This window comes from Arvicanthis niloticus, chromosome X (assembly GCF_011762505.2).
Source record: "Arvicanthis niloticus isolate mArvNil1 chromosome X, mArvNil1.pat.X, whole genome shotgun sequence".
Taxonomy (NCBI): domain Eukaryota; kingdom Metazoa; phylum Chordata; class Mammalia; order Rodentia; family Muridae; genus Arvicanthis; species Arvicanthis niloticus.
In genome coordinates this window covers 25,071,855-25,084,346 of record NC_047679.1, presented here as the reverse complement: position 1 = coordinate 25,084,346, position 12,492 = coordinate 25,071,855, and the positions used below count along the sequence as shown (strand labels likewise).

Below are 12,492 nucleotides of genomic sequence, written 5' to 3'. Positions count from 1 at the left end.
CTCTTTGAAAAAACATCGAAGACATACCAAGGAGATAACAATGTGAGACACTCAAATCCTAGAGAGAAATGAAGTACAGACAGGAGGCTGGCATTCAGCTTCATATTTTCCCCTTGAGTCCTTTACAAATTTCAAGCAGCTTTAGGGTGAAGATAAATAATAAGTAGAGTCCACAGAGGTTAAGTTGAGATGCCCAGAAAGGTAAACTTCAACAGAAGAGAAAAACTGGAAATGGACCGAGTAATATCTTGGATATGAAGTGTCCCCAAACACAGACTAACTCTCTCAGATGCCGAAGCTTAGCTTCCAATCTGCTCAGTTTCCAGATAAGTCTGATACAATACTACCTTCCAGTTGCAAGCAAGAGCAAAGGCTAGTATTTTCTGGAAGGTAAGGTAATATCATCCAAAGCCTCAACTTACCTATGGTTTTTCATACAAAAAAAATGGGTATTCAAACAAATCTTACTTAGTCTGGTAGGAGACAAAATAAATGGCCATAAAATAAAGAGGTAAATTTCCAACAGAAATAGATCAACAAGCATTCCAGAGGTTAGAGTTTGCCACACATATGTTTTTTAAAGATTCATTTGCTTATTACTGATGTGTAGTTTGCATGAGTTCATGTGCATACATGTGAGTGTAGAAGCACCAGGAAGTCAGAAGAGGGTGTCAGATTTTCTGGAACTGAAGTTGTAAACAGTCATGAGGCATCATATGGGTTCTATAACCTGAAGCTGGGTCTTCTTCAACAGCAGCCAGTGCTCTTAACCACCAAGACATCTCACCAGCCACACAAAGTTTAAAAAATATATTGTGAGTCTATCTGTGACCCAAATAGAAATTCTAGAATTGCAATACAGAAATGGGAAAGCACATCTATAAGTCATGACAAAGTTATAACATTAAAATGGGTTTAAAACAGTTTTTATCTTTAGCACCCACAAATAAATGAAAAAGAACCATATAAATAAAGAAATGGCATCTCCTTTAGTAACAGAGCTTTTATGAAATTGCTAGTCTTAGGAACGGTGAAAGAGGCAGATTTTAAAAATGCAAACTTGGCTTGTGTTATTCTGTACATAAGTAAAAAGATAAGAGAGAAAAGAAAGAAATTTATATTTGAAGTTGTAATGAATATAAAGTTCTCTAAGCTGACTAAAACCTTCAGGCCACAGATTGAAGAAACACTATGGACCCTAAGCATGGGAAAGAAGGAAGTAAAGAAAGAAGAAAGGAAGGAAGGGAGGGAGGAAGAAGGAAGGATGAAAGAGAGAAAGAAAGAAAGCAAGAAAGCAAGCAAGAAAGAGGTCTATAAGGAACACAGTAATATGATTCAAAGTGAAGGGGAAAGATAAAAACATGTTGAATAATAAATAAAAATAACAACAACAACACAATGTTGTTAAAGGAACTATAAGAAAACCGTAACTGCACAGAAGAGTTCAGAGGACGATGAATGGCAGCTGCAAAGTGCCAAAAGATAGAAACCATCCTCCTAGAATTCTAAAAATATTTTCCAAAATAAGACAGTGTCAAACAGAAACTGAGAGGAATAGTCCCTATTGGACTTACTAATAAATGGAACACTATAGGGAATTCTTTGGACAGGAGGAAAATGGTCTTTGGTGAAAAGCCACAGAGATGTAGACAGGAATAAAGGATACAGGAATGAAGAATAAAGGAAAGACAAATAAGAGAAATTAAAATCTAGACTTAAATCTTAGGTTAGTATGTGAGCAAATATAATGTGCAAACAACACAAATGGTGTAGTGTGGGTTATAGAAACACAGAGAGAATTAAAATATAGAACAGACAGGGGCCAGTAAGATGTCTCAATAGATAAAAGAGCTTGCAGCCAAGCCTGGTGACCAGAGTTCAATTCCCAAAACTCAGATAAAGGTGTAAGATGAAAACCACATATGCACCATGGCACGCAATAGCTATCCCACTTCCCCAGATAGAATAAAAGGTAAAGGGGAAGGAGGCATTTTAAATGAAGTTCAAGTATCCTCACAGGTCTATATTGTGAGGAAATTCTAATTTTTAATACAGTCTAAGTCAAGGACACACATTGTAAACTTTACGGATGTACCTAAATGAGTTTTGGAAGGATTTCTCTATTAATACATTCATGGGAGAGTGAAATTGAATAATTAAAATATTAAATCAACTTAAAGTTTGTCTTAGGGTTACTATTGCTGTGATAAAACATCATGACCAATATAGAACTTGGGGAAGAAAGAATTTATTTCATTCATAGTTACACATAGTAGTTCATCACTGAATTAAGTCAGGACAGGAACCTGGAGGCAGGAGCTGATGCAGAGGCCATGAAGGGATGATGTTTAGTGGCTTGCTCCTCATAGCTTGCTTGGCCGGTTTTCTTATAGAACCTGGAACCACCAGCCCAGGAATGACACCACCCACAATGGACTGGGTCCTCCCCCATTAGTCACTAATTAAGAAAATGCCCTACAGGTCTGCTACAGCCCAATCTTATAAAAGCATTATTAACGTTCCCTCGTCTCAGATCACTCTAGCTTGTGTCAAGTGGACATAAAACCTAGACAACACAGGCAGTAAGAAAAGAGTAAATTATAGATCAAGTGAGACCAATAAAAAAATCTAGTAATAGGGTAAGATATTTGATTTAGATATCTAAGTAGAACTGAATTTACCAACGTGTTTGCAAATTGGCCTGTGACCAAATTACGAATATCAATTCACTTGTGTTATGCATCATCGGAAAATACTAAGGCTGGTGAAGATAGCAAAGGGATCATAGTAGATGTCGCCATTCATCAAACACATTCTTCAGATTACCCAAGACACAAGAAAATAGAACTACTGTCAATTATAGCTGCCTAAATGGGAAACAAATTTTGGTAGTGGTTGTAGCAGTTTGACTGTCTGCATAAAATACTCATGAAATTTGGTTGTCATTCAAACAACATAGTGTCAAATGGAAGGACCTTCGGAGGGTGATCAGATTATGAGGTCTCTGCCGTTAGGAATAGATTAACACCATTATTGCAGAAACACATTAGTTACACCAACAGTGAATGGCTACTTTCTTACCTTTTTATTTATTGAATTTAGTTGTATATTTATTATGAGGTTTGGGGTGTATGTATCATTAATGTTTTGCTCATATTCACCCCTCTGCTATCCCTCCCTTTGTTTTCTCCTCCCTAATAGTTCTTCTGGTTTCAAGTCATATGTATAAAACAAACAAGGGGATTTTCAAGAAGATAATAACTGCAGATTCTGTGTACTCAGGAGAATAGAAGACCTATATCTATACTAAAACTGTGAATGAGCATGTTTGCCAGATTCGTTCATCACCATCCCAAACTGAAAACACTCCTACTGATCATGAACTGGAGGACAGAGGAATAAACCAGAGCACATCAGTACTGTGAATACTACACAGCAAAGTAGGGGTGGGGTATTTACACATGCAATACAGTGTGTTAAAAGGAACAAGACTGTATGCTATCATTCATGGGACATCCTAGAAAAGATCAAGGTTTCTAGGAACTAAGGTGGAGGTTGAAGGTTCACAACCCTACAAAGGGATAGGAAAGAACCTGGGAAGTGAAGAATAATTATCTGTCATGTATGTATGTATGTATGTATGTATGTATGTAAATGTATGTATCTGTAATCTTTTTAACATCTATCTTCTATTATCTTTGAACATCTATCTATCTATCTATCTATCTATCTATCTATCTATCTATCTACCTATCTTTCTAACATGAGACCCAGTGTGGTAGTTTGTCTTTCTCCCCTCCCCTCCCCTCCCCTCCCCTCCCCTCCCCTCCCCTCCCCTCCCTTCCCCTGCCCCACTGCCCTATCTGGTTCCCCTTCTCAGTAAATTGTAATAAAGTTTCAGGTTGCTGGGTGTCTCATGTACATTTTATTTCCTTCATACCATTGTCACTGTGCAGCAGTGGGATCCCCCTCACCACTTTCTGGTGTTTCTTGGGTGCCACAGCTTCCAGAATAATAAGCTAAATACATTTCTATCTTTATAATTTATTCAGTCTGTACTATTCTATTGTAACAAGAGAGAAACAAGACAAAGCCAATAGTTTTCTAAAACTTAAAAATTCTAAATGTTTATATATGACAGGCTCAATAATGAGCTGTGAAATTAAATGGAAACTTTTTTTTAGCAGTTTTTATTCCGTTTACATCCTATTTGCTGTTCACCCTCCTGGCTCCCCATTCTCCAAATCTCTCCCTCTTCTCCCCCTCCCCTTCTTCTCTGAGAGGTTGGAGGCCTCCTCTGGGTATTCCCCACCCTGGCACACCAAGTCTCTGAAGGATTTGGCACATACTCTCCCACTAAGGCCAGACAAGGCAGCCCAATTGGGGAACTTATTCCACAGTCAGGCTACAGCTTTAGGGATAGCCCCCACTCCAGTTGGTCAGGACCCACATGGAGACCAAGCTGCACATCTGCTACATATGTGCAGGAGGCCTAGGTCCAGCCCATGTATGCTCTTTTGTTGGTAGCTCAATCTCTAAGAGCCCCCAAGTGTTCAGGTTAGTTGAGCCTCTTGGTCTTCCTGTATAGTTCCTATCCCCTCCCAGGCCTGATGAAAACTTTTCTGACATCTAGTAAAGAACTGGATTTTAATTAACCATGATAAAACTCAACTGTATCCTTCTAATTTCTAAAAAAAAAAAAAAAAAAAAAAAAAAAAAAAAAAAAAAAAAAAAAAAAAAAAACCATTTTCCCTCGTTTTAATGCCAATTTTTCATTTTTCAAGGAAATGGTAAGCCATGAATGGTATCCTTTTATTTTTTGAGAATTTCACATGTGAGTACTATATTTACATCATTTCTGTTCCTTTATCTCCCCCTTCAACTTTTCCCCCAATTATTTTCAGACCCATGACCTCTTCTAGAGATACAACTTACACACACTATGCATATGTATATATAAATACAGCCTGTGGAGTCCATTTGTTGCTCTTGTACATTGGTTTAACGCTGACCACTTGAGAATGGATAAGCTACCAGGGAACTCATCCTTGGGGAAGACTGATTCTAATATTTTGGAAAAATGACTTATCAGTCTGGGAGTGTGGGTCAGCTGTAGAGTGTATGTTTAGCATGTATGCATAAGACCTTTAATTCAGTCTCCAGAACTTTAAGAAAAAAAGCAAAGGAAAAGAAATAAATAGGTCCAAATGATGAATAATTTAAGAGGAGACGGATGAGGATGGAGCCAAAATACTAAAACAAGCATGGTAAAGAAGAGCCAGGAAGCTTGTTCATAGATATTATGGTACTTTCCTGAATGTTTACGATGACTATGGAATTTATTAAATCCACTTAATTTGTAACTCATTTGATTACCAACTCCACTGTATAAGTTTTAAGTGATTTTAAATATTTGCTTATCTGCCTTTTGTTCAAACTTTCATTTGGTTTCTCTTTTTAGAGTCTAGCTCTTGTCATCTGTGGCTGGGACCATTGTTGTGCTAGTGTTACTCTGTGAATCATCAGAGGAAATGAACATGATTTGTAGATCATAATCAAGTATTCTAGGTTCATCCGGTATAAGCCATCTGAATGCATTCCCTCCTTTATTCTTTCTTTCATGCATATTTCATTTCATCTGTTCAGCAAGGGCATCTTGAGCACTCGGTACAGGAGATGGATTCCTACTTTGTAGATGTGTGTGCACATGTGAGCAAAGGCCAGCAGTTGACATCGATGGCTCTTTATCTTATATTTTGAAACAAGGTCTCTCACTGAACTCAGAAGTTGACAATTGAGGTCGAATGGCTAGCTAGCAAGCCCCTGATATCTTCTACGTCTGTGTTGCTGCCTCTGTGCTGGGATTACAGGCATGTTCTGGGGGCGAAACTCGGGTTCTCAGGCTAGTAAGACAAACACTTTGCTAACTGAGTCATCTCCCCAAGCCCCTAGACTCTTGTAAATATAAGACTTATAAATATACGGTATGGCATAACAAAACAAATGAACAAGGAAACTCTTGAGAAAATAATCATAGATTGCCTGTACCCACGAGGACTGAAGACATGTCCATAGTAAAACCGTAAATGAGAATTTATGCCAAATTTGTTCATCATTATCCCAAGTGGAAAACAGTCCTACTGATCATGAACTGGAGAACAGATAAACAAACCGGGACACCTCAATGCTGTGAATACTACACAGTAAAATAGGAGTGAGTTACATAAGCTTACCATGCAATACAGTGTGCTAAAAGAAACCAGGCTGTATGTTACATATTCATGGGACATCCTGGAAAAGATCAAGGTCTCCAGAAGCTGAGGTGGAAGGGAGGGGTACACTAAAAAGGGACCGGAAAGAATTCCAGGGGATGACAGAAGTGAAGGTAATATGGTGGGGGTGGGAGTGTCAAAGTTCATAGATGTGTCCCCCTAAGTACAACTTGCATTCCAATAAGCCTAAAAAAGAAAGGAACTAGTTGATAGGTTTCCATTGCTCATCCTCTTAGACTGAGTGGCCAAACAAGATCTCTTAGAGGAGGTGGCTACTGTGCAAAAGAAACCTCTTAGATCTCCCTTTTTGCTTTTACTCGGAGGTGAAAAAGAGGAAACTTTCCGTTTTATTCTGAAAGCATGTGTTTTAATTAAAGGAGAATTTATGCAACCACACACACCAGGAAGATTTATAAGTGCAAGAATGTAAATTTAGTCTATTTTTAAAGGATGATATTGACAGGCACAGTTCAAAAGACCTCACCAGGGAGCCCTTCGTGAGACACTTCGTGTTTCATGAGGAAGCTTGTGCTTCTTTTTCCCTTCATGCATATTAAGTTGCCAGAATGATACTTAATTAATCACATAAAAGGCTGACACTTGAAAAAAATAATGTGTGAGAGACATGGAAGTTCTTTGTTACCCTCCTCTCCTCTGCCACTGAATTCCAGTTGAGAGAAAGCCTGGCTGGGAAAACCCATTTCCACAACACCTGGCCTCTGCTCATTCCCAGAAGCTATGGGCAGCACTTCTGGTTCACTGTGGCTGTGGGCAGACACAAGGTGAATTTCCTTCCAGGGTGGCAGCATATGCCTCTGAAAAACAAAACTAGATAGAACTTAGGATCTGGCAGCCCTCCCAACCTCCTCTGACTGAGGAAATTTATGGGAGGATGCTCTATAAGGAACTAAATTGAGTCTTCTTTTGTGAGAAAGAGATCATTCTTCAGAATCCAGAAAGGTAGGCATCATAGCCTAAGAACCATTGAAGTGACCAGGGAAGGACCTCTTCCAAACTGATCTGCTTTGGGTCACTCAGCCACTGTCTTTTAAAACAGCTCCAGGAGTCTGGAACTCCTTGTCATGAGAAGGAAAATGGAATCCAACTGTATTTTGAATGGGGCCATGTAATAGCATGAATGAGGACAGTCGTGTGTGTATGAGGACAGAGAGGGCAAGTGAAGAGAGAAGACAGGGACTAAGATTGAAGGTACTTGCATGTGAACCTGAAGTTGGTAAACCGTGGTAATCTCTTGGTTCCATTTGAAATCCTTGAAATCTCCATTTTGGGATGGTGACACTGGTATAAAGTTTTCTAGAAAAATGTTCTTTTCTTAGCAACAAAGACTCAACCTTACCTGTGGATACAGGGGGCTACAGAAGGGTGACTGGGATGAACTCTGGCTTTGCTAAAAACCTACACTGGATGGGCATGTATGATTGCTGTTTTAACTCCAATTCACATGTTGGAAACCTTGTTGAAGTAGCTTATGATGAAGGCTACTGTTTCAACGTCCCCTTTTAGTTCTGATAGTCATCCACACTGGACAGTTTGATTTGCCCTTTTACCAAGTTACAAAATATAGAGGCTCACTCGGAAACTGGCAAGAGGTACTAAATAGAGGCACTAATAACTTCAGCATTTCAGATTTGAACATACACCTAAAACAAAGAAATTCTTATGTCAGCCAAAAGATGCAAAGTCCTATCCCTAACCAAAAAGCTCTCTGTACTTGATGGCTGCTGAGAGAAGGAAAAATCAATTTCCTTCAATGGAGTGACATTTGGTATATCAACCACACTCCAGGGCAGGACTCATGCTCAGTAACACTTGTCCAATACAAAAATGGACCCCACGCTATCTTCTTTAGTTTTTGTGTGCTTTTGCTTGCTTGTTTGTTCATTTTTTAAAGAGAGAAGAATGTAGTGGGTAGGAATGAGATAGGATCAGGGAGGAATTGGAGATGAGTAAAGAATATCATCAAAATATATTGTATGAAATTCTAAGCAAACAAACAAACAAAATACAGAAAAGGTTCTCTGCCCCAAATCAGAAATACATCAGTTTTCATCAGGATAATTGGAAGTCTTTCTTTCTTTCCGATGGGACCCTGGACACAATAAAAAAAAAAAAAAAACAAAACAAAAAAAAAAAAAAAAAAAAAACACTGCTAAATGTGCCAATATGGATGAAAACCACAGAAATATGCAATGCATAAGAAGGCAAACACAAAGCTGTATTCTCTGTATGTCTCATTTATATACTCAAGAATTGCAGTAAGTAATGTCGGGTGAATGAAATCACAGTAAACGGTTGCCTTTCTTTAGGAATATTAACTAGAAATGGGCAAGGTACTGGACTCCTCACCATCCTTACTATTATAGTTACACAGTCACACAGACATCATGTAAAAATGATGAGCTGTTAACTTACTCTTTTACTATGTACACAGATGTCACATTGCTGAAAAGTATAGAATTCACATTTACATTGCCAAGCCCAGAAAGCTGTTGTAAGACTCTTGGAGCTTTCAAACATAAGATAAATAGAAAAGTACAGTTTTGTGTTATTGAACTGGCCTGGCATCTATTCTCGTCGAAGTTAGTGTGATACACCACCTGTCATTCCAGTGATCCATCAGCCTTTGCAAGGCCAGGCCAATTACAAAACGTTAGTGAGGATACACTGCAGCTGCGGTGGCATTCAACTCAGCTTTGAACAGAGCTGTCCCTGACTGCTGATGGCAAGCTCAGTCTGGTCTGAAACTCCAGGAAGAGGGTCCCTGCAGCTGCAGTTTTCCATTCCATGCCCTCCCTTTCCATGCTGCTCGCCTCCCTGAGGAGACAGTAAACACCATCTGGACCACTGCATTCACCAGCCCGGAAACCCAAATCTCTTCTTCCTATCAAGAAAATTATGCTCAGCCTGACGTGCCCTCCACCAGTGGGAACCAGCCATAGAGTTTCTGCCAGCTCTGAAGTTTTCTGGCCCTGAACAAACACAGAAAGTATCTGTTGTCATTAGTACCTGGAAGGCAAATAGGCAGGGTACAAGCAAGATGAGGGTGTGTGGAGAAACACTGTCTGGTCCACAGAATACCCTCATTTCTGGACCATTACTTTTTAGTCTCTGAGAATGTCATCTGTGCTGAGCAGTGTACTTTAAGTAGCTTAGGATAAACACATGGCCACAAATACTGATAACACTATCTTTATTTGTCCATTACTTATGAAGGCCACATCACCTGAGGACGTTTTGTTCTTTTATAGCAAAAAACTCAAGCACAAGTAGTAAAATGTAGGCCCTTTTCTTCAGATTCTAAACTTTAAAGAATTGCAGCTATACTTTCTCCAGTATACACTCTGATCCTATGTATCTTTAACATATACCATATAGTTGACTTAAGATAACAATTTATAAGCTCTGGTTCACTAGACCCATTTTTCTTAATTTAGCCACTTAGTATATGTTGTATCTGATAGTCTAATCATTTCTGTGTTCAATTTTCAGAACATAAAATACAATCAGCAATGTGTGTGGATATCCTTCAAATATACCTTTACTTGCTTGTTCAAGCATGAGTTTTCTTTTTTAACATGGTAGATATTTGATAAATATGGGCTTAAGATTATATCAATATAAATCATAACACACACACACACACACATATATATATATATATATATATATATATATATATATATATATATATATACACACATACATATATCATGTGTATTTTCCAGATGTGCAGTTTTCAGAACAGGGGACACTCAGACTCACCAAACTACAAAGTCATTGTACATAGGACATTAATAAAGCTATTAAAATTAGAAATCAATCTTGAACTTGCTTAGCTGAGCCAAAGGAAGCAATCATGTTTAAAGTCATTGAAGAGAGACTTAGAAAAATCAACACACAACTGTTCTGTTCAGTCACACCCAAAAATGAGCTGTAAGAAAAGTTAAGACTGTCCGAGGAAGACAAAGTTCAGAAAATGGAGCCTATTTTTTTCTTTCTCAAAGGAGATTTTACAGAGGGTCAGTGGGAACTCCTCTGTTTTCTGAAAGATTCGGAATTGCTTCTAAGAAACATTAGCCTGAGGTTGAAACTATGAGGTAGGATTGTCCTTTTCACTGTTCAATTAATTTTTCAGAGAAAGAGATGACAGGGAGAGGCAATGACTTTTCTTCAGAAAAAAAAAACGCCCCTCAGTCTCAGGCTCAGAGATTTAATTCTCATTTGTCTCCTCGGGTCTCCACCATTCACTCATTTTTCTTCTCTTAAACTAATATGCCAAACTCCAGAAGTAATTTCCAGAACAAAACCATGCCTGGAAGGGGATGTGAGTTTGAGTAAAACTTCCCTTTCGGGCAGACAGCTCTCCTGTGTCATTCACTGAGTGGTCCACCACCCCAAGAGAGGATATAACTTTCAATGAGTACTTACCTGTCAGCTGACAGTGCTGTAAGTGTGAAGACAGACACCCCCACTGAAGTCAGTTGTATAAAGGGGATCAATTTGCAGCCAATCCTGCCAAATAGCCACCTGTCAGCCAGGTACTTGCTGGCATCCACAGGGGCACATGTTACCAGCAGCAGCAGGTCTCCCAAAGCCAGGCTAGAGATGAACAGGTTTGGCACATTTCGCATGGACTTGACGGTACAGAAGATCTTGATCAGCGTGATGTTGCCAATGAGGCCTATTACGATGATAAGCCCATAAACTGCAGGAATGACATAGATGATTCCTGGGTGAAACCAGTTGTCCATCTTGGGGGGATTCAGACTTTGATTGAAGGTGTCGTTGCAGGACAAGAAAGGGTCCACTTCCAAGTTCAGTTGGGAACAATTATTGGGAGCCATCTCAAGACTTCTCTCTTCAAATGTGCCTTCAGGATGCTGCTTTGTAACTTCTGGGTTGAAGATCTGTTCGAAGCTCTTGATCTCCCTTAAAAACACTGAATTCATACACACGCGCGCGCACACACACACACACACACACACACACACACTGGTATTCCAAACTCTAGCTCAGTATGTTGATGTTGGTTCTGTCCCAGCCTTCACACCACCAGTAAGCAATACATCTGTAAATTCACTAAGTTAACAAGCAACAGAAACTCAGCCTGAAGAAAAGCTTAGATTTAAGCCCACTCTGTCTCAGCTCTTCCTACCTCCATCCTAGACTGAGTCTCTCTGGCTGCAGTTTACTAAGAACTTTTGGATTGCTATTTTCACACAGCATTTCCCGTCTTCCCTGATTTGTAGAACCTGAAGGTTTAAAGTGGGTAGAAAAAAACTGCACCAAGAAAGCCTCCAATCCTATAGGCAGGATGCTTTGGACGTCACTGGCTTCCCCAGCAAACGGCAGCTCTCCTGAGCTGCCGCTCTGAAGAGGAGCCAGGACCAAGTATAGACAGCGAATGCCAGCCCCCTGCTGGACGCTTCAATCACTGCCCAGCTGCCTGCTTTCTCCAAATGAGAGTCAGGCAGCAGATCGCAACTCCTAAGTGGCTTAACAGATACCTTTGCCTTTTCATTTAAGCTGGCAGAACCTATAGTCGGCATTTAATAAATCCTGTTCACTGCAAAGTCTGGGGATATCTCTGATACTTATCTCCATGAGTTCAGATGTGACTCATGAGCCTCCTGTTTCTCATCTTTACTAATGTATTAAAATGGCACATCTGGGTCTGTGTGTGAGCTGTCCCAATTAGTTCCTTTGGAATAGCGACTGCTACGGAGAATTGCATGCACAGGACTCACACCTTAAACCTACAGGAACAGACTTCAGGAAAACCAGAAGCCTGGTGCACATGTGCTCTTTCTTGAAAACTTCCCAAGCCCCTGTCTGTGTTCCTTAACCATGGAGGCAGCTGCCTGCTCGGCGCACATAGATCAATGATCTTTTACAGACCAAAAAAAAAAAAAAAAAAAAAAAAAAAAAAAAGCACTATTTTCTTCTGATCTAAAAATCATATGAGCTGGCTTTTTGGTGTAGCTTTTTGCATTTTTTGGCAAGCTTTCAATTTCCTCTGAAGTATACAACAGTTGTAGATTCTCCCAAGAAACAGGAAATGGGAGACGGGGGTGGGCAGGGGGGAACTGGTGAAAGAAATGAGTTATGGTCAAAAGAGTGCTGAGAAAGACTCTATTAAACATGCTATCAGAACAAGGATTGACCTTTAGCTATCACTAATAAATACATCTTAAGGCTA

At 39.5% G+C, this 12,492-nt stretch overlaps 1 protein-coding gene across 1 annotated transcript in view; it reads right to left on the bottom strand.

The window, feature by feature from the left end:
- Positions 1 to 11,543, bottom strand: part of Grpr (gastrin releasing peptide receptor) — a 39,566-nt gene extending 28,023 nt beyond the window's left edge. Inside the window, exon 1 of the mRNA XM_034485821.2 lies at positions 10,722 to 11,543. Within this exon, the coding sequence (XP_034341712.1) occupies positions 10,722 to 11,242 (521 nt within the window). The 5' untranslated portion in view covers positions 11,243 to 11,543. The remainder of the gene's footprint in view (positions 1 to 10,721) is intronic.
- Between the last annotated feature and the right edge of the window lie 949 nt (positions 11,544 to 12,492).